This window comes from Callospermophilus lateralis, chromosome 7, assembly GCF_048772815.1.
Source record: "Callospermophilus lateralis isolate mCalLat2 chromosome 7, mCalLat2.hap1, whole genome shotgun sequence".
Lineage (NCBI taxonomy): Eukaryota > Metazoa > Chordata > Mammalia > Rodentia > Sciuridae > Callospermophilus > Callospermophilus lateralis.
The window spans coordinates 111,370,755-111,394,029 of NC_135311.1; the positions used below are offsets into that span (position 1 = coordinate 111,370,755).

The 23,275-nt window shown below is 39.2% G+C and overlaps 1 protein-coding gene across 4 annotated transcripts in view; it reads right to left on the minus strand.

Annotated features, from left to right (window-relative positions):
* The window catches only part of St3gal3 (ST3 beta-galactoside alpha-2,3-sialyltransferase 3), a 194,013-nt gene that overhangs the window by 76,225 nt on the left and 94,513 nt on the right, over positions 1-23,275 (minus strand). For all 4 annotated transcript variants that reach the window (XM_076860600.1, XM_076860599.1, XM_076860598.1 and 1 more), the window contains one exon: positions 17,746-17,788. In XM_076860600.1, the coding sequence (XP_076716715.1) occupies positions 17,746-17,788 (43 nt within the window). The remainder of the gene's footprint in view (positions 1-17,745; positions 17,789-23,275) is intronic.

Genomic DNA, 23,275 nt, shown 5'->3' on the forward strand with positions numbered 1-23,275 from the left:
TGTGATAGACATTATCATTCTAATTTTATAAACAAGAATATATAGGAACTCAATTGGAAAGCAGCAGGAAGAAGATATGACCACAGTTCTTTTTGATTTCAAAGCCTCTGGTTGTTGCTGATTTATTTTATTATTAATTTTGGTGCTGGGGATTCACTGAGGGCCTCACATATGCTAGGCATATTTGGTACCACTGATCTACACCCCCAGTCTTATTTTAAAAAATGAATACACTTTTTCTTTCTCTTTCTTTTTTAAATTTCAAAGCCCTTGGTTGTTAGGGGTGGTGATTTTTTAATTTAATGCACTTTAGTTTTTGGAAGGGTTTTAGATTTTCAGAAAAGTTAAGTAGAGAATATGTACCTATACTATATATCTCCTGCCCCCCTCCACATTTTCTCCTATTATTAACATCTTGCATTGGTGTGGCACATTTATTATAATTAATGAAACCTTACTGATACATTATTATAAACTGAAGTTCACAATTTATATTAGCATTGACTTTTTATATTATAAGATTCTGTAGATTTTGACAAATACATAATGTATCTATCCCATCTTTCTCCCCCTTCTCCCTTCCACCAATTCCACCTATTTATTGGAAAAAGCCATAATTTCATTCTTCTTTATGACTGAATAACATTCCATTGTGTATATACGCCATATTTGTTTTTATCCATTCATCTGTTGAAGGACATCTAGGTTGGTTCCAGAGCTTAGCTATTGAATCATTGATCTTTTTAGTCTCTATAGTTTGCCTTTTCCAGAATGTCATATTGGAATCATATAGTATGTAGCCTCTGAGACTGGCTTCCTTCACTTAGCTCTTAGTATTTAGGGATTCTCTATGTCACTGTGAGCCTTGGTGACCCACTTCTTTTTAGTGCTGAATAATAATATTCCATTGTCTGGATGTACCACAATTTGTTTATCCAGTCTCCTATTAATAATGACTTGGTTGCTTCCAATTGTTGGCAACTATGAATAAAATTGATACATATTCAAGTGCAGTTTCTGAACGGATCTGTTTTCAACTCAATTGGATAAATATCAGAATATCTGATCAGACCATGTTTAGCTTCAGATGCTGCTATATGGTGCAAAAGAGCCAGAACATTCTGCACTTCCACTAGCAATAAATGAGAATCCTATTGCTTCACTTCCTTGTCAGCACTTGAGATTGTTGGTTTTCTTTCTTTTGCCATTCTGATAGATGTGTGATAGACAGTATCTCACTGCTGTTTTAATTTGTACTTCCCTAATGACTTATGATGTAAGCACCTTTTCATATGCTTATGTGCCATCTATAAATGTTTTTTGGGAAGGCATCTGTTCAGATCTTTTGCCCATTTTTTAAAGTGGGTTAGTTTTTTTTCTTATTGTTGACTTTTAAGAGTTCTTAGTATGTTTTGGATACAAGTCCTTTATTGGGTGTTTTGAGAATGTGTTTCCCAAGTCTGTGGCTGGTTTTATTCATTTTCTCTCATTCTCATTTTTTAAAAAATTTCTTTTTAATTGTAGGTGGACACAATGTCTTTGTTTTATTTATTTATTTTATGTGGTGCTGAGGATGGAACCCAGTGCTTCATACATACGAGGCAAGCGCTCAACCACTAAGCTACAACCCCACCCATTTTGGGGGGCTTTTAATAAAATGAGTTTTTATGTAATGCTAATTTCAATTACAAGTTAAAACTCTAGCATAAGTACTCACATAAACAAATTTCAGTGAAAACACATTTGTATTGCTTATGTAGCTTGAACAGACTATCTAAATAACTAATGACTTTTTTTTTTAATTTTAACTAAAATGTTTCATTACTCTTTAAAGTGTATTATTAGAATATAAATACAAAAGTGTTTGGTACCAATTATTATACATTTAAAAATGCATAATATTCTCTTCTTTTTTATTTTTTTTATTTGCTTTAATTAGTTACATATAACAGCACAATGATCTTGACATATCATACATTTGAATCAGATGGGATTGACATTTCTTTTCAATTAGGTCAATTAGAGTATCTCCATTCCAAAAACTTTTGTTGACTTCTTCGAAATTTTCCTTTGAGGGCTGGGGATGTGGCTCAAGTAATAGCACGCTTGCCTGGTATGCGTGAGGCACTGGGGATGTGGCGGTAGCGCGCTCGCCTGGCATGCGTGTGGCCCGGGTTCGATTCTCAGCACCACGTACAAACAAAGATGTTGTGTCCGCTGATAACTAAAAAATAAATATTAAAAAATTCTCTCTCTCTCTCTCTCTCTCCTCTCTCACTCTCTCAAAAATAAATAAATAAAATAAAGATATTGTGTCCACCTAAAGCTAAAAGATAAATATTAAAAAGAAGAAATTTTCATTTGACTTTATAAAATTAAGTGAGAAAAATCAATCGAAACAAAGTCTATCTGAATATTAAATATTCTTCCTATTGTAATCTGCAGCTTTATTAAACATTTTAAATGATGATTTACAGAGTAAGAATTTTTTTAAAACACTTTTTGTTTTATTAACGACATACTTTTACTTAAGAGTGGTTTAGGTTCACAGATTTAGGGAAAGATAAAAAGACTTCCTGCATATCCTCTGGCCCATATAACAGCCTCTCCCATTATCAGTACCTCTCATCAGGATAGCACGTTTGTTACAATTAGTGAATCTCTATTGACATATCAAAATCACGCAAAGTACACAGTTTACATTAGGTTTACTCTACCTGTTGTATATTCTTTTTTTTTTTTGAATTTTTAATATTTATTTTTTAGTTTTCGGCGGACACAACATCTTTGTTTGTATGTGGTGCTGAGGATCGAACCCGGGCCGCATGCATGCCAGGAGAGCACGCTACCATTTGAGCCACATCCCCAGCCCCTACCTGTTGTATATTCTAAGGCTTTGGACAAATGTAAAATGATATATATCCATTAAAGTATCATACAGACTATTTTTCTTTTTATTTTCATTTTTATTAGTCTTTTTAGTTATACATGACAATAGATTCCATTTTGATAAAATTATACAAGCATGGACTATATCTCATTCTAATTAGGACCCTATTCTTGTAGATGTCCTTGATGGTGAGATTCATGGTGCACATTTATATGTGTACAGAGGAAAATTATGTCAGATTCATTATACCACCTTTCCTTTTTCTATCCCTCTCCCTTCCCTTTATCTAATCTATTGAACTTCTATTCCCTACCCCATTGTGGGTCAGCTCACACATATCAGAGAAAACATTTCACTTCTGGTTTTCTGGGACTGGCTTATTTCAGTTGGCATGATATTTTCTTTTCTTTTTTTTTTTTTTAAAGAGAGAGTGAGAGGGGGAGAGAGAGAGAGAGAGAGAATTTTTAATATTTTATTTTTTAGTTTTCGGCGGACACAACATCTTTGTTTGTATGTGGTGCTGAGGATCGAACCCAGGCCGCACGCATGCCAGGCGAGCGCACTACCGCTTGAGCCACATCCCCAGCCCCTGGCATGATATTTTCCACATCCATCCATTTACTGGCAAATGTCATAAAGTCATTCTTTTAAATGGCTGAGTAACACTCCTCTGTGCATATATACCACAATTTCTTTATCCATTCATCTGTTCAAGTGTGCCTAGGTTGGCTCCATTGCTTAGCTATTATGAATTGTGCTGCTATAAACATTGATGTGGCTGCATCACTATGCTGATTTTAAATCCTTTGGATATATATTGAGGAATGGGATAACTGAGTCTAATGGTGGTTCCATTCCAAGTTTTCTGAGGAATTTCTATACTGCTTTCCAGAGTGGTTGCACCAATTTGCAGACCCACAAGCAATGTAAGAGTGTACCATGTCCCCCAAATCCTCACCAACATTTACTTGTATTCTTGATAATTGCCATTCTGACTAGAGATGGAATCTCAGTGTAGTTTTAATTTGCATTTCTCTAATTGGTAGAGATGTTGACCATTCATATTTCTTCTTTTGAGAAGTGTCTATTCAATTCCTTTGCCTGTTTTTTGATTAGGTTATTTATTGTTTGGAGTTCTTTATATATCCTGGAAATTAACACCCTCTCTGAAGTGCAGGTAATAAAGATTTTTCTCCCATTCTTTAGGCTCTCTCTTCACAGTCTTGATTGTTTCCTTTACTACGAGAAGTTTTTAGTTCAATGTTATCCTATATATTGATTTTTGATTTTGCTTTTTGCACTTTAGGAGTCTTGTTTAGGAAGTCAGTTCCTAAGCTGACATGTTGAAGTTTGGATCTTCATTTTCTTCTAGTGGGTGCTGGGTTTCTGGTCTAATTCCTAGGTTTTTGATTTACTTTGAGTTGAGTTTTGTGCAGGGTGAGAGATAGGGGTTAGATTTCATTCGACTACATATGGATTTCTAGTTTACCCAGCACCATTTTCTCCAATGTATGTTCATGGCAACTTTGTCTAGTATGATAACTGTATTTATGTGGGTTTGTCTCCATGTCTTCTATTCTGTTTCATTGGTCTTTATGTCTGTTTTGGTCCCAATACCATGCTGTTTTTGTTACTATAACTCTGTAGTATAATTTAAGGACTGGTATTGTGATGCCTCCTGCTTTTGCTTTTCTTACTAAGGGATTGCTTTTGCTATTCTAGGCCTCTTATTTTTCAAAATGAAATTCATGACTGTTTTTTCCTATTTCTATGAAGAATGTCATTGGAGTTTTGAAGGGAACTGCATTGAATCTGGATACTGCATTTGCTAATATGGCCATTTTTACAATATTAATTCTACCTGTTCAAGAACATGAGAAGTCTTCCTATCTTCTAAGATCTACCTCAATTTCTTTCTTTGGTGTTTTGTAGTTTTCATTGTAGAGGCCCTTCACTTCTTTTGTTAGATTGATTTCCAAGTTTGTTGTTGTTGTTTTGAGGCTATTGCACCCTTCACAGAGAACAAGTTTTAAAAATTTTAATAAAACAATTTACCAATTTCTTTCTTGGATTATGTTTTTTGTTTTGTATCTAAAAATTTACACCAAATACAAGATCACCTGGATTTTTCTCCTATGTTATTTTCCTAAAGTTTAATAGTTTTTCTTTCCCTTTTCTTCTTCTTTTTTTTTTCTTTTTCTTTTTTGTGGTGCTGGGGATTGAACCCAGGCCCTCATTCACCCTACACAAGTACTATACATTATTCAGCTATGCCCCCAGTATCAGAAATTTTATAGTTTTGTGTTTCATAATTAGGTCTATTTAGGTTCCATTTTGAGTTTATTTTTGTGAATCATATAAGAGGAAAGATTAATTTGTGCATATGTGATGTCCAATGTTCCAGCACCATTTGTTGAAAAAACTATTCTTTTCCCACTGAATTGCCTCTGTTCCTTTGTCAAAGATCAACAGACTCTATTTGTGCGGGTCTATTTCTGGGCTTTCTCTCCTGTTCCATTATCTATTTGTCCATTCCTCTGTCAATACCATGCTATCTTGATTATAGAAGCTTTATTTCAGGACTGAAGCTAGACAGTGTAAGTCTTGAAACTTTGTTTTTTATCAGTATTGTTGGCTATTCTGGGTCCTCTGCTTTTCCACAAGAACTTTAAAATGAATTTGTTGATATCCACAAAATAATTTGCTGAAATTTCACATTGAATCTATAGATGAGAATAATGAACATTTTAACAGTACTAGTCTATCAGAACACAGTATATCTGGCTCCATTTATCTGGATTCTTTCATTAGTTTTGAAGTTTGCTTCATTCTTATACATATGTATACACACACGTGTATCCATAAATCTGTCTTCCTTTCCACCTCCCCTTCTCCCTTTCCCTCTCCTTCTTTCTTTCTTCCTTCCTTTTTTTTGTGGTGATAGGGTTGAGCCTTGGCCTTCCTCATTCCCTTCCTCCCTCCCCACCTCCTGTGTTAATGTAAATGAAACCATGTTTTTAATTTTAAATTTTGTAAAAATTTTTTTAAAGAGAGAGAGAGAGAGAGAGAGAGAGAGAGAGAGAGAATTTTTTAATATTTATTTTTTAGTTTTTTGGCGGACATAACATCTTTGTACGTGGTGCTGAGGATCGAACCTGGGCCGCACGCATGCCAGGCGAGCGAGCTACGGCTTGAGCCATATCCCCAGCCCTTAAATTCCAATTATTCATTGCTGGTGTGTGTGTGTAAGAAATTGTCTTTTGTGTATTAGCCTTGTTTCCTGCAACCATGCTATAATCACTCATTAGTTCAGAGTTTTTTTTGTTTTTTTTTTTAACCAATCTTTGGGGTTTAGTATGTAGACAGTAATGTCATCTCTGAATAGAGACAGTTTTATTTCTTCTCAGTCTGTATGCCTTTTATTTGCTTTTCTTATCTTATTGGAACCGCTAGGACTTCCAATATGATGTTGAATAGGAATGGTGAAGGGTAACAGTTTTGCTTTTTCCCAACCTTAGGGGAAAAGCTTCTAGTTTTTCTTCATTTAAGCACACATGTTAGTTGGAGGTATTTTATACATTTGTAAAACTGGAGGAAATTCCCCTCTAATTGTTTGCTGAGAGCTATTTAAGTCATAAATGGGTACTAGACTGTGACAAATGTTTATCTGCATCTACAGATATGATTGTATGATTTCTTTTTCCTTTAGTATATTGGCTGATTTTCAAGTATTGAACTACTAGCTTTGCGTGCCTAGATTAAATCCCACTTTGGTTATAAATCTTTTTATACATTGTTGCAATCAATTTTCTAATTTTTTTTTTTTTGGAGGTTCCGGGGATTGAACCCAGATGTGCTTAACCACTGAGCTACACTCCAGCCCAATTTTAATATTTCATTTAGACGCAGGGTCTCACTGCATTGTTTAGTGCCTTGCTAAATTGATGAGGCTTGCTTGGAACTCATGATTTTCTTGCCTCAGCCTCCCAGCTGCAGGGATTATGTGTGCACCACCATACCTGGCTTGTTGAGAGGATTTTTGCAATATGTTTGTGAGAGATACTGGTAGTAATTTTCCTTTCTCATATCTTATGTGGTTTTGATTTGGGGGGTAATGCTGGCCTCATAGAATGAATTAGGAAGTGCTCCTTCTATTTTCAGGAAGAGATGGTAGAAAACTGATAGTTTTTCCCTTTGATTTTAACAGATTCCACCAGTGAAACCATCTGGTTATTAATTATTGATTCAACTTCTCCAGTAGATATTGCCTTATTCAGATCATTTATTTTTCCTTGTGTGAATTTTGGTAGTTTTGTCTTTTAAGCAATTATCAAATTTGTGAACATAAAGTTGTTTCCAATACTCCTTAATTATACTTTTCTTATCCATGGATTAACAGTGATGAGCCCTCTTTCATTTCTCATATTAGTAATTTTTATCTTCTGTCTCTTTTTCATCCTGACTAGAGATTAATCAATTTTATTGATATTCTTTTTAGAGAACTGGCTTTTGGTTTTTCTGATTTTCTCTACTGATTTCTTCTCCATACTTCTATGAAGAACTAAGTACTCTTTCATTTTCCACTATTGCCTCTCTCCAATTCATCTGCTTTCCAGCAATCAACCTCATTTTCCTAAGTTCAAAACTGATCATGTTATTTATCTGCTAAAATCCTTCAAGGTTACCTTATGCCTTCAAGATAAAGCCAAGTCTTTTTTATGTTATCTCCTCCTACCCTCTTTTCCTTTGGTATTGGAATTGAAGCCAGGGATGCTTTACCACCAAGCTACATACCCAGTCCTTTCTATATTTTGTGAGATGGGGTCTCACTAAGTTGCTGAGGCCAACTTATGATCCTCCTCCCTCAGCCTCTCAATGGGATCACAGGTGTGTGCCACCACATCCAAGCTTTATCTCTAAAGCCCCTCATGATTTGGTTTCTACCCATCACTCCAGACTTACCATATTCTACCCTCAGAACTTCTGGTGCTCTGAGAGGATAGAAAAGACAGATGATATGTGTTTACACAGCATTTATTTCAATTATAGATAAGGAATATATAAATAAGTCAATGAATTATATATAGGAAACTTCAGTTGGTTTATATTTTAAAAGAACATGAAGAAAGGAAACCAAAAAAACCACAAAGGAAATCCAAATATATTTTTTCATTGTAAGGGTATCATAAGAACAATAGTTACGATCAAAAGAAAAGTAAGTATTCACAATCCCATTATTCTGACATAACTGTTATGATATTGAGTAGTTGATATGCTATATTCAATATTTAGATATGTACACTGTGACAGGCTTGAAGGCTATACCCTCATGGTTCTAACCCTGGCACATTAAAATCATCTAGGGGAACTGTTAAACATAATGGTATCTGAGCCTGAATCTTGACCAACTAAATCAGAATCTATGGGTGGTGAGGTCCCAGATGCAAATCATTGCACACAGATATATCCTATGTGCAGACACATTTATTCTTAGTATTAATTACCTGGGGAAATGAGGAATTCCTTAGACGGGAAAAGGGAATCTTTTATTAAAGCATGTTTCCTGATTTGGCTGCATATTACACTTACCAGGGGAGCTTTAAAACTTCCAATGCCCATGTTACACCCTTGCTCAGTGACTTCAAAATCTCTAGGGGGTGGGATGCAGGCATCAATAATTTTTTAAATTCCCCAGGTAATTCCAATACGTAGTCAAGGTCAAGGTCAACTGTGCAGAAAGAGAGAGAGACGGAGGGAGCTGTAAAGTGAAAATTTGGCTCTTTGGGACTTGGTCACATAAGTATCAAGATGTCTAAGAGGAGGTCTTTCAACAGTATGCTATGAAATAGGCTAACAGTTATTAAGCAAAGAACCAAGCCAAATTCTGCAATGCTATTCTCTGCTGTTATAAAAAAGAATGGCTCTGGATCACAATTGCTACAAAAGAGTAAGCTCTGCATTTTGACTGCATGACTTCACTAACATATGGAATCTAAATAGGCTGAGTTCATAGAAGTAGAGAGTGGAGTGGTTCACCAGAGCCTGGGAAGGCAGGGCAGGGAATGGAAAGAGATTGGTTAATGAATACAAAGTCACAGCCAGATAGGAGGAGTAAGTTCTGCTGTTCTACTATCAGGGTACCCTTGCAGCGAACAATATCACATCATATAATTAAAGATGGCTGGTAGGGAGGATGATGAAATGTTCTCATTACAAAGAAATGATAAAAAAAATTTTTTTTAAAGGCTGGGGATATGGCTCAGTAGTTAAGTGCCCCAGGTTCAACCCCTAGTACCAAAAAAAAAAAAAAAAAAAAAAAAAAAAAAAATGTTTGAGTGATGGATAACCTAAGTATTGAGTTGATCAACACACAATATTTAAATGTACCAAAATATCACACTGTATCCCACAAGGAGTCAATTGATGGATGGCAGTGATCTTGAAGTGAGAGACCTCCAGGAGATAGTGAATTCAGGGTTAGGTTAAGGGACTGGCCACTTGACAGTCTTCCCCACTCTCTACAACTCTTCCAGAATTGATACTTGAAGGATCTGGGATTTCTTATTAAAGGCTGGCACTATGATCTCTTATACTCTCTTTCTATGTCCTCAAATTCTGTAAAAAACATTTACTGAAAGTTTACTGTACACTACTAACACTATGTTAGGAACTGTGAATACAACTGAGCAGGACATTTTGCCTTTACAAAGTCTACAGTGTAATTGTTCAAACTTAGAATGAAACTGAGTGTAAATTTGGAAAAAAAAAAAAAAATAGAAAGCAATGTTGAATAGTGGGAGAAGTAGGAAGTCCGGAGCTGGTGGAAGAGGGTTCAAATACTGGTTTGCTTATGTGTAGTTCTGTAAACACATGTAAATTACTTATCCCTTCTATGGTCACTTTCTCATTTGTTAAAATGCACTTGAATACCATCTGCTTCACAAAGTTGAACACTGATTCATTCATCTATGCAACAAATATTTATTGAGTAATCACTCAGTAATAGGTGGTAGAAAATAACAGAGAACAAAACAGATGTCGCCATTGGCCTCCCTCGAGTAGGAGGTAGACAATAAACAAGAAGCAACAGGTGAGGAGCATCCAACAGAGATCCACACATGCCAGGGGAAGCAACACAGTAAAGGAGATAGGGAATGCCAATAAGGGTCTGCGTGACAATTTAAAATGGGATGAGCAGGGAAACTTTACTAACAAGGTAGCAGTTGAACTAAGGTCTGAAAAGGTAAGGGAGTTAACAATCTCTATAGGTATCTGGAGAACAGTATTCCAGAAATGAGCAAATCCAAGGGTCTGAGGCAGAAGTGGGCCTGGAGTATTTGAGGCACCCAAGTATGGGGCCCAGTATGAATAAAAGACAAAAAGGAGAGTAGTAAGAAAGCCAGGGTCTAGACCATATAGGCCCTTGGTGAGGACTATAAAGATCTAAGAAAAGAGCCACTGGAGGGTTCTGATCACAGGAGTAACAGGATCAATCTTACACTTTAACAGGACCATTTTTGCATCTGTGTGGAGGTGGACATTACAGTTTGGGTCTTAAATGTCTTCCAAATGCCATGTATTGAAGTCTTGGCCCCAGCTGATGGTTCTGCTGAAAGATGGTGGAACCTCTAGGAAGTGCAGTCCAGAGGGAGCCTGGGGGAGGAAGTTAGGTCTTTGGGCGGGGGTGGGGGTGGTGGTGTCCGTGAAGGGCATATTGGAACCCTGGCTCCTTCCTCTCTTTGCTTCCCTGCCACCAAGAGGTGAACAGCACTGCTTCACTATGCACTCCCTACCATGATGTTCTGCTTTGCCACAGGTCCAAAGCAACAGGGCCAGGATATCATGGAGTGAAACCGCTTAAACTGTGAACCAAAATAAATCTTTCCTCCTTCTAAGCTGATTTTCTCAGATATTTTGTCACAATGGCAGAAAGCTGACTAATAGTGGACCATAGGAAGTAAGCAGAGAGACCTGAAGGCAGAGAGACCAGCTGGAACAGCAGTGATGAGGTAGGAGAAGAGAGCTGTTTGGACAGGGTGATGGTTTGAAGACAGGAAAAAGAGCTTGGAGCTGGAGATCTTGAATTTAAGGTAAGTCAAAAGGATTTGCTGGTGATTAAATTTCAGAGTCAAAGAAAAGATGTTAAGGTTTCTGGCTCAAGCAATGGGAAGGAAGAAGTTGTCATTTTCTGGGGTAAGAAAGATTCTGGGGGGCAGCGGTGTAAATCTGAAATTTAGTTCAGGCAATTGGAAAAACGAGTCTGGAGCCTGGGGAAAGAGAACTGGGCCTGATATAAATCTGGGAGTTATCAGCATGCAGATGAGGCTAAATGAAATCATCAAAGTGATTGTTATGAGAAAGAGGTAACATAAAAAGCACCTATTATGGCACTAGGCATGTAGTAGATGCTCGATAAATACTTCCCCTCTGCAGCCATAAGAAACTTAGCAGGTTGTTTGGAACTAGTATATTCCCCTTCAGTTGTATTGTATTTTATTTTGTGACAGGGTCTCCCTGACTTGAACGTGTGATCCTCCTGAGTAGCTGGGATCACAGATGTGTGCCACTAAACTCAGCTTCCTCCAGCTGTATTTTAGTCTGCCCCATGTTTATAGGCCTTTCACAACTGGCCTGGTTTTCACAGGGCTCTGGGGGTTAAAAGTTGATGGTCTGGGCTCTCATATCTTTGTGTCACAGCAAATTTCTTATGAAATTACACTGAACATTAAAGTCCCCATGTTCTCGCACACCTGGTAACTATAAAACACCACATTGTGGTGGAGACAGGACCTTCCCCAGAGCACACAACAACAACCCACACCCAGATGAAATAGATAAAAAACTTCGTTAATCAAATCTGCTCCCAGAAGGCTCCCACCCGCTCAGGAACCAGGCACTGACTGCCAGGATCTGGTTCTGTCAAGGTGTCCAGATGGCCCCTGTAGCTTGGACTAATGGGCACATTCCTGGATCAGAGTGTCAAACTCTCCTGAAAATGAAATATCCTTAGGGTTCTGTCTGGAATGCTCTGCCTCCAGATAGGGACAGGGCTAACCCCATCACTTCCTTTGAGTCTTTGCTCAAATGTCAACTTCGCAGTGAGTCCTACTCTGACCACCCCACTTAAACTTGCAATCGCAACAGCATTGCCTTGTCTTGCTCTATTTTCTTCCATAGCACTTAATACTTTTTGTTTACTGAGTATCATGTTCACTGCTGTATCCTCAGAGCACAGAATATTACCTGATGGTTGGGAATTACTCGAGAAATTTGCTGAATGAATGAGAAAGTGCTCACCCTGCTATTGGGGCAGGAGGCTTTAGCTCTAAAACCTTCCCCAGGGCCCTCAACTTTGACAGCAGACCCCTTGCAGAGTCTCCCAAGGGACCAGACTTGAATCCCTAAAGGTATCATCCTATCAGGCTGTAGCTATATGCCCTAATAAGCCTGAGTGTCCAGCCCTAGGGGAAGACAGGATCAACTCTTGGGCCACCTTGAGGCCAACAATGCCCACCACCTCACTAACCTTGCATCCTGGTTCTCCTTCCTCTTTTTTTTTAAACACAATATCTTTATTTTATTTATTTATTCTTATGTGGTGCTGAGGATCAAACCCATGTGAGGCAAGTGCTTCACCACTGAGCTACAACCCCAGCCCTCATCTTGGTTATTGTTGTGCCCCCTCCCAACTATGTCTTTGTCAGTTTTCTCATTTCAAGTCACTATTCTCTGCTGCTTCTTAGCCCAATCTCCTACTTCTCTCTCTCACCCTCACTCTTTCTATGACATTCCATGAAGTCCTGCTCCTTTCTATCTCCAGCTTCTTAGGTGAATGTTTCTTCCATTCTCTGCTTTCATAGCAACCTGGGTCTTCTCTGAACACACCATTTCTAAGCCCTCTGTGATATGGGCTTCTCCTTCATCTGAACCCCTTGTACCTTGTGATCACTGGCATCCTCTCTATACTCCACCTGTGCATCCAAACCACCAATATGCAAACAAAACAACAACAGGTTGATGATGTAGCTCAGTAGTAAAGTATTTGCCTGGCATGCTCAAGGCATGGGTCCCAGCCTCAGAACTTAAAAAAAAAAAAAAAATCTGCTTGTTGCTCATGCTACCCAGCAATACTACCCCTTTCCATTCCTTGCTGTTCTCATTTACTCCCCCAACACATTCACTAAGACTTTAGTTCACAATCAAGGGCTTAAAAGGCCATGCATATGACTTAGAATTTTCAAGCTAATCCCATTTGCAAAACATATAGCTGGTGCTTAAGACATATTTGCTAAAAGAATGAGTGAAGAAATAGAATATGGGATATGAAGTAGGAGGCAAAGTGAGTCCAGGTCCCACTTTTGGGCTATATCTTTCTCAGTGGAGCAGATAAAGATACAGAACAGGTTCAGTCTCACAGTCTCATTGGGGGCTATTATTCTTCTCATCACTCTAAAGTGAGAAACTAAGACCTAGTGTTTTAAATAATGCTCAAGTGTAGAAATAGTAAAAAGTGGAACTGGGCCTAAAATCCATGTCTGACTCTACAACGTGTGTGTGTGTGTGTGTGTGTGTGTGTGTGTGTGTGTGTATGCTGCTTCTCTCATGGCTACCTCTCCATGACGTAGAGACTAGGATATATATATATATATCAATCACATACATGTTTTTAACTATCAAAACAACAACTGCCTTCCTGAAGGCCAGATCTTATACTTAGAAGACATGCTTTTGCACATGAATAGTCTGAATAACTTTTGTAGATTCTGTCATGTAAATACAAGCAGCAGAGAATTCTCAAAGGAAACACAAACAAATCTATTAAAAAAAATCTATTTATTCCAAAAATATAAAATGAAAAGAATATAATGAAGATGAGAAACATTTATTTTCATGACATTTGGAATATCACAAGCAAAAAAGTTATTTTAAGAATATTTTAATATCACAGGGTTTCAAGAGAAGAAAACACCTAAGGTGTGGAAACGATTTCATGTACAGATGTAGCTATGTTACATTCTCAATGAGAAGTGAGCCAATTACACCTTGTGGGTCAAAGGCAACCCACCACCTCTTTTTTGTATGACAATCCCCCAGGGCAGGGGGGAATGAAAAGAAGCCTAATATTTTATGATATAAAGTTATATAAAATTAAGATTTCATATAAATAAAGTTGTATTGGGATATAGCCATACTCACTTGTCTACATATTGTCTATGGATACTTTCATGTTAAAATTGCTGAGCTGAGTAGCTGTAACAGACAGACAAGGAACCCCCAAATCCTATAATGTTTATGATCCAGTCTTTACGAGGAAGTTTGTCAACCCTTGTTGTATTCTCTTCTGACTTATCTTCCAGTTAACTAACTCTTTCTTCAGTTATGTCTAATCTACTACTAAACCCTCCTATTGAGTGTTTAATTTGGATCATCATATTTTCCAATTTTAGAAGTTTACTACTTTTTAATCTAATACTTGACTTTTTGTGCACATAGGTCAATTATTAAATTTCTTGATAGTGTATGTAATTGTTCTATACACTGTGGTAATTCCAATTTCAGAAATGTCTGTGGGTTCTCCTCTGTTGTCTGTTATTCTTCATGATTCTCAACTAATAAAAGCTCATTTTCTTGTGAATTGAGTTTTATTGCTGCTCATTTCCTTGAAAAGTTATTTGTAAGGAATTCACATCTTTCTTCAAAGAGGGTTTGTATTTGTTTCTGCCAGGTGCTTAAAGGCACTGCCATGTCGCTAATGTCTTCAACAGTACTCATGGCATTAAAGTTCCCTAGATCACTTGGATAATGGGAATCGTGGCAATGAGTATCAAGGTTTTGCTTAATTAACTGTTTACCTTAATTCACTCAGAGCTGTGGTTATTTTTCCCGTAAGCCTGCCTCAGGGATTCAGGTTTATTTCTAGTTCATCCTTACACTAAGTCCTTTGGAGTTACAGTTGATTATAGATAGGCTTTTATTTTATTTTATTTTTTGTGGTATTGGGGATTGAATCCAGGGACGCTTAACCACTAAGTCACACATCTCCAGCCCATTTTTATATTTTATTTAGAGACACAGTCTCACTAAATTGTCTCTGTCTGCCAAGCCACTGGGATTACAGGTGTGTGCCATTGCATTCAGTCTTAAATTTAATCAGAGTTTTTGAATCAGAGTTTTGAAGAGGAGTGGAGATTAGGGCAGAGGCAATATTTTAAGAGAATGGCTAAAAATTTCCAGAAGATATAAGTTCTTATACTCAAGAAGCTAAATACGGTCAGTGGATTAGACAAATCCATTGAATGAAGTGAAGGGAGGGGAGATAGGAATAGGAAAGACAGTAGAATGTGACATAACTTTCCTATGTACATGTATGAATACACTACAGTGAATCTTGACATCATGTACATCCACAAGACTGGGATCCTAATTAGAATAAAATATACTCCATGTTTGTTTAAATATGTCAAAATAGACTCTACTGTCATGTATAACTAAAAGGAAGAAATTTTAAAATTATAAAATAAATAAAAAGAACTCCTTAAATCAATTTATTCACAGTTTATAGAATCCTTTCTTTTATTCTTCATAAAACTATAGAGAGTGTTATATACCTACATCTTTCATAAAGGAAACTTGGAATTCAGAAAGCTAAAATAAATTACCAAAGGTCACACAATACGAAGCAGCAGAGAAAGAATTCCAATCCAGTTCCTCTGAGGAGGACTGGAAGATGTCAGACCTAAACTTGGAAAGGGAAATCTAAACTTTGCTGAGGAATTGCCCCCCAAAAGCAGAACCCTTAACTTGGAAACTTCTCTTTGAAAGAGGATGGAAACCCTCTTTAGATATCTGTTTTCCTCTGAAGAAAGCACTGGACTGCAAAAGCCTTTTTACAGTAAGAGGAAGGAAAGTTCTAGCTTATACCTTAGATTGTGAGTTAAACAGGGCCAACCCAATTCCTTGGCCAAAAACCGGTTGACTCAGAAGATTCATGGAGGCAGCCTGATACACAACAGCCTGCTCTGTACCACTCCTCTGTCAGGACAGCACAGCAGGAAGAGAACACTCCTCCTTTGCTGCCGAAGACAGCTTAAATACTGGAGTTAGCATGTCCTCAATAACATGTCCTTTGTTCACCAATGTGATTCAACTTAATAATTACTATTTCTTCCATTCTGGTGGCATTTCACTTGCTTATAAAAAATGTTTTTTGTTTGTTGTTTGTTTGTTTTTTTGTTCGGAGCACTAAATTAAGAATTTTCTAACAGTGAAGTGGTGCTTTCTAACACAATCAAGTTCCACTCCCCAGATGTTAGCATGTGGCTAATCTCCACCAGCCTGGCAGAAAGAGCAAACCATTCTTCCCCTCTGGCTGCCTCTCCATGATGTAGAAGCTGGGAGGCTTACAATGCCTGAACTCATAGCACAAGGCACCAGAGCCAAGAAACCAGATTCCGGGAAAACGAACCAGATGCCAGACAATTCAGTGGGAAAGCCAAACAGGCCCTGGTTTGATAATTTCTGTAAGTTCTCTTCACAATCTGAAGCAGCTATGGATAAGGCCTTATGTAAAGAGGAAAGGACCCACAACTCTGGTCTTCCATGATATCTGTCTCAGGATAGGAGACACAGGTGTACAAAGGCAACAACCAAAGGAGTTCCAGGAGGTGGTAAGGTAGCTTTTCCAAGCATTTTTTTTTTTTACCTTTGTATTATTTATTTATTTTTATATGGTGCTGAGGATCGAACCCAGGGCCTCGCAAGTGCTAGGTGAGCACTCTGCCACTGAGCTACAACCCTAGCCCCTTTACAAGCATTTTTTATCAACCATGTGAGTGGTCTACACAGAGCATGAATGCACAGAGTGGAAAGAGATGCAACTCCAGGCACGAAAGTCAAATGGGGAAGTACACAGTCAGTCACCCACCCACCCATCCAAGAAATCAGTGTTTACTGAGCACCTAACAATTATATACCTGTGCAGTCTAAGAACTAGAGAGACGAAGAAGGCCAGGAAAGGGAAGAATTCTGGAAGGATTAGATATTCTGTACCAAACTCCACCCTGCCACACTGTAAATTTATGAGTTCAATTAAATCCTTTCAGCAACTCCACAAAGCATGCATTTGTTCTTTATCTTATAGATGAAACTGAGGATCAACGTGGTTAAGTAGCTAACCAGGAAGCACAAAGAGAATACATGGCAATCTGGGATGTGAACCAAGGTTTGTCTGGCTCTGAGCCTGTGTCCTTAATAAATTAATAACCATTACATAGTTAATTATAGTACAGCAACGTAATTATAACAGAGATAGAAAATTCAGTGAAAGCACAGAGGAGAAGGCAATTAATTTTGTGAAGGGAGGAAGTGATCTTTGAGCTTTCCAAGTGGACGAGCAAGGAAAGTGAATTTCAGGCACAGGTAAGACAAAAAGCTGCTACAAAGGCCAAGGAAAAAGGAAGAGAGTTGACCTGTGGCAGGAGTGACAGGAGTTGGAGCTGGAGGGAAAGCCGGGATTGAACACAGAAGGCGCTGCAGCCAGGAGGTAAGGCTTCTTTAACTGTAACTCAACTGCCCTCCACTCTGTAGAAGCCGCCTGTCCAGGGGCCTACATGTCTTGGCAGTGTCCCCCTTCTGTAATGAGCTGCCTATGCCAGCCACAACTAAGGCCTTATGTTTGCACCCACAGTCCCATCCTGTCCAGGCCCCTGCAGAGTGTAATGTGCTCAGAGATTTTACTGACAACCTGGAGACAGAGGCCCCAGGGAATTCCCCTACAACCACAGGGGTGAGAGAGGTGACCTTAAGGTTAGCCTTCACAGACTACCAGAACCAAGGCATTTCCTCTTTCTACTTACAGTTTAGAGTCCAACTTCAGGAGGAAGCCCAACCGATCATACTCTGAAAAAGAAAAGCAGAAACGTCACTGAAGGCAAGCTACTGCCAACACCAACAGGTTGCATTCCCTAGACTTAGACCATGGAGACAAACACCCCTTGGAAAAGTATTTGATTCAACTGTTCAAAGAACAACCAAATTCATAACCACAACTAAATGTAAGTCACAAAACATCTGCTGAGCACCTATTTTGTGAAGAGCCAGGTTCAATGCCATGGATCTCCTAAGTCTTCTAGGCTGACCAGTCCTAACGCTGACACAGATGCATAAATACGGTACTTGAAACCGAAATTTAGTGAACCACAAAATTGGAACCTAGAGAAGAGGGTTGGAAGCAATTTCTGTTTCCTTTAAGGTGGAGGCACAATGACTGGTATACTGAGGCAGGATAACTATGGAGTGAAGATGTGGCAGCCATGGGGTCCTCAAATCATGGCAGCAATTTTCTCTGTGGTCATCAAAGGGAACTGATAGATGTGATAGACAGGAAATTCAAAATAAAAATTAAAAACAAATTGGTAAGATGTTTACAGCAGCAGTAGAGTGCTCGCCTAGGATGCATGAGGCACTGGGTTCTATCCTCAGCACCACATAAAAATAAAGATATTGTGTATACCTAAAACTAAAAATAAATATTTTTTTTAAAAAGATGTTTATAACAGATGATAACTTTTTAACACTTTTGCCTCATTTTAAGATGAGGTTGAAACGGTTGTACAAAATGTATGGACAAGTTTTTAAAAAGTATTCTGAGGGCCCAAGGGGAAATTAGCATATGGAAAATAATAAAATGCAGCTGGGGGAAGGAGAACACCAAAAATGAATGTCTTGAGGCCTGGTGTGTTTGCTGCAGGATCAGAAATCTCTCCCCAAGTTTTCCATAGCTACAACTAAGTGCAAAGAATTGGTTTCCTGGGTCACAGCATCCACAAAATAAGCCAGGGAAATCACTATTTCTAGTACCAAATTCCCTGTGTCCTCAAAAATGTTTGTATAAGGAAAATGTTGGGAAGTGTCTTGGAATTGTTTCTTATACCTTGGCTCATGGATTTTTAAAAGGTGGTTTATGAATGCAGTTCCCAGCTGACCTGGCTTACTCTGAAGATAATTAGGATGGAAAAGGCCACACAGCAAGGCTTTCAAGGGACTCAGCCTTCAGTAATCAATGAAGGGCCAAGAGAGGGAAGTTATACTGCCAAGTACCACAGGGGTCATTCTGCAAGGCTGGTGAAGGGCAGCCCCAGCCTTCACAATTAGCTAGGCTGTGGAGGGAGAGGACATCTTCTTCTTACCCTTGAAGACCAACCAGGACACAGAACTCAATGGAAAGCCTGCCGCCCAGGAGAACTCCCTTGGATGAGTGAAGCTTTCCTCAAAATAATTCCAGTGTTTTGATTCAGACAGAGAGATCAGACTTTCCTTAACATACCAAGAAATTTGAAAAACTGGTAGAAAAACTCAAAAAAGCTTCAATTAAGACAAACTAAAAAACAGTTTGTAAATAGTTTCGAAGTTTAATACTCTTTCAACATCCATATCTTCTCCTTTGATGAAAAGGAAACATCAACTTGCCAAATACATGTCACTAGTCCCCAGGTGATAACAACGTAGGGAAGCCATCATGCTGCTGCTCCTCAGACCTGCCTGAGCAAGACCCTTGATACACAGTCACCCCAGCCTCTGCAGATTCCTCCCCAAGAAGCTGGAGAATGCCTTCCCCCTTGAGCAAACTCCCATCAGAGGATCAAGCAGGAGCACACTCAACACAAGGGAAATGGAAGAATGTGAAACCCTCTGCAGCCATTCACACCACTGGCTGCAACAATTCTGTTGAACTGTCAATTAATTGTCTCCCTTCACATAATTACATCTTGAGCTTTCTCTTCCTTACTGATTGCACACTGAACAAATAAAATCACTGTATTTCTATGGAAATTTTGTTCCTTCTATAGCTCTCTTGGTCTATCTCTCCATTTCTCTTTTCTTAAGAGACATAAGTACCAGAAATATTCCTTTTTTTTTTAATTTAAAAAAAAAGGCAGCTTTTTTAAATGGCCACTTTTTTTCTTGACTGTACGTCAGACCCCAGGCCACGGGACCCAAGCTGTTGTCCTGTGAAGGGCACCCTCTACCAGCTCAGCTAACTTGCCAGGCACACCATAGGCCCAGCATTACCACAGCTTCTGAATTTTTTTTTAAACCAAGAATTTGGACTTTTTTCAGGTAAAATGTCTCAATCTATATATATTGGCAGTAGTTTCAAGAAAAAAAAAATCTAAAGATTATGTAGATCCACCAAAATGCGACTCTGGGCAGAATTCTGCCAGCAGGCTGTTTGCACATAAGGCGTCCTAGACTGATATTACACGAAGGCTCTGGCTGCACACAGTGGGCGCTCAATAAATATCTGTGGACTGTTCTTACCAGGATTACTTGGTCACAATAGTCAAAATCTCTATCAAATTAGTATGAAAACAAAGTTTCTGTCAAGCTTCTAAGGCGATAAATTTCAGATACCAAAGTGAGATGCAAAATTCCAAAGAAAATATCTGAAATTTGTTACATAATTCTAAAGGCCCTCCCAGTATCAGTGTAACAGTAACCAGTTGTTACAGATAAGAGGATTTGACAAGTTTCCTTGGGCAGAGTCGTGTTATACGCGCCTCATCCCCCTCAAAGGGCAGAATACCTGGTTAACCTTGTCCCTCACTCCAGCCTGGTAAGGGAGCTTAACATGTGGCTCTTACGGTATGAGGACAGAATGGGCTGCCTGGGCAGGCCTTCTGCCTGACAAGTCTAAGGGCAGAGATGGGCTGCCTGGCTGCAGGAGAGAGCAGCGTTTGGGACTGGCCCACACTCCCAGAGTCTGCTGTGGAAAGGAATGCAGAAACAAGCGAGGGTACGGTCATTTTAGGTCCTTCCCCAAACATCTGCCGACAGGGTTGACAAATGCTTAGCTACCACAAGCAGGCAGACAATTAGATTCCCAGAAGCCACAGGGGTGATCGGCAAGGCTGAGGTGAAGTCCCCAAAATAAATAGGAGTCACCAAAACACTTAGGACAGCACCCCACAAGAGTCAGGTTTAAACAGTCTCCAGGCCCAACAGTACAAACACTATCCAAGGTTTTTCTGCTCATGTTCTCTCTCTCCTTTCCACAGCAATTCCAGAAAGAGCAGTCAGCAAGTGGTGGGGAGCTGAAGGAGTAAGACATGCACGCCTCCCTTTCCAGAGTCAGGCACATACGGGTGTGAGCCAGAATTGGGGGAGAGGAATCAAGTGCAGCTCCGAAAGGATTGAAAGCTGTGACTATTGCTATTACATGAGATCGAATGCTGTCTTTCTGGAATTGGTGATCTGAGAGGCATTAAGAACTTCACTGGACTTCCCATGCTGAAAACATTTTAAGGGGATAGAGCAACTCAAAGGTCATTTCTGTAATTATTGCCCCCATGTTTCCTCCATGTAAAACATACTGGTTGCACTAACTTAGGCCTAAGGGGTGATTTACATGACTTTTGTGTAGTACTGGGGATTGATCCCAGGGCCTTGGGAGGCTAGGCAAGCACTCTACCAGAGCTACATCCCCAGCCCAACAGGGTGATGTAATGGTTCACATAACTAAACTGTGGTGAGGGTGGGAGCGCAGAGAGCATCAGAGACAAGTGACAGTCACTGGAAGGCCATCAGATCCCCTCTGCTGGCTATACTCTCCCCAACAAGCTTTCTTCACATCTTTAGCAATATGCCTCCCAGCAATTGGTAGGTGCATGACTTCAGCTCCATCACAGAAAAGGGACAGCCGCTCAGTTCCTGATGGCAAAATTCCCGGGGAGGAGTGAGGGATGACCTAGCTACAGCATCTCTTAACTCCTATTCTAGTCACAGACATCAAGGAGTTGGGGCTTGTGAAAAATGACAAGTCCCTCATGACATCCACTGTTAGAAGGAGCATTTTTACCAGAAGGAATGGGCTGTCTTGACCAAATAAAAGGCCCATTGTGAATGGTAGAAACAATCTTTGGAAAAGTTAGACTGGGCCCTGGGCCTTACTTCTCCCCTTGCTCCTGGGGTTGGGGGGTGGGGAGGGGGGGAATTCCTCTTCCCTGACAACCTCCTTAAGTCCTCCTACTGCCCCCTGGACTCGCTGCTCAGACCCAAGCTTACCTCCACTTCTGCCTGAACTGAGGTCTGTCTGTCCTGGAGGCTCTGCTTTGACTGAAGCTCTCCAGGGGAGGCTGCCTCTGCTCTCATTTATCCCATGATGTCCCTGCTGGGGTTTCCCTCTCACTTCTTTCTTGTGTGTGGGGTTGTTGGGTTTCTTGGATCTGTGGATTTTAATGAAATTTGAAGAAATTCTGGCTATTACTTTTTTCAAATATGTTTTTGCACTCCCTTCTCTTTTCAGGGCTCAATTACACTTGTATCAGGCTGCTTGAAATCCCCCAGCTCATGGACAGAGAGATCAGACTTGTTTTCCCCTCTGCTTCATTTTGGATAATTGCTTGGACACATCTTATTCACTCTTCTTTTATTCTAGCATGTCTAATTTTCTGATGATACATCTAGTATATTTTTCATCTTAGACATTGTACTTTTCATCTCTAGGAGTTCTCTTATATCTTCTATGCCTTTCCTTAACATTCCCATGCTTTCCTCTACCTTTGCAAACATGTGGAATGTGTTGTAATGTCCCTTGTCTACTAATGCCAGCACTTGTGTCATCTCTAAGCCTCTATCTACTGATAGAATTGCCTGGTATTTGACTGCCAGTCATGTGAATTTTACTTTGTTGAGGGTCGGGTATTTGGTCATTTCTTAACTAGTTATTTTGGGGTACAATTAAATGACTTAGAAACAGTTAGTTCCTTTTGAGGTTTACTTTTAAGCTTGTATGATTAGGGCCAAAGGCAAGAGTAGAATTTAGGGCTAATTTTACAAAGTTACTAATTGTACCCCACTATTAAGGCCATACCCTTCTTAGTACCCTATGTAATAGCCTGTGTTTTATGAAGTTTTCCCACTATTCCCAAAGATTATATGCCTTTCTAGTTGTTTTCCCAACTTCTGGTAGTTTTTGCATTGACATGCACTCATCAGCTAAGAAATCCAAGGGGACCCGTGACACATCCCCAGAGTTCTCGCTGTGTGAGGTTCTCCCCTCAAAGTAATCTACCTGTGAATTCTAGCTGTTTTGATCTCCTCAAGGTCTCAAGTCTTTCCTCAACTTAGGAAGAGTCTTGGATTCTATTTGGGTTCTCCTTCCCTGAGTGGTGGCTTCCAACTATCTCCAGGTGGTGAGCTTGGACAATTACAAGGTAGACCTCACTCCTTTTCCTCCTTTCAAAAATCAGTATCCTGTGCTACCTATTCTTTAAGGTCTGAACAACTTTTTTCACAAATTTTGTCTGTTTGGTTTTTTTTTGTTTCGCCATCTCTCTTCACTTTTTCCTTGTTTAGTCTAGACTCCAGCTTGCTCCATATGCAGCT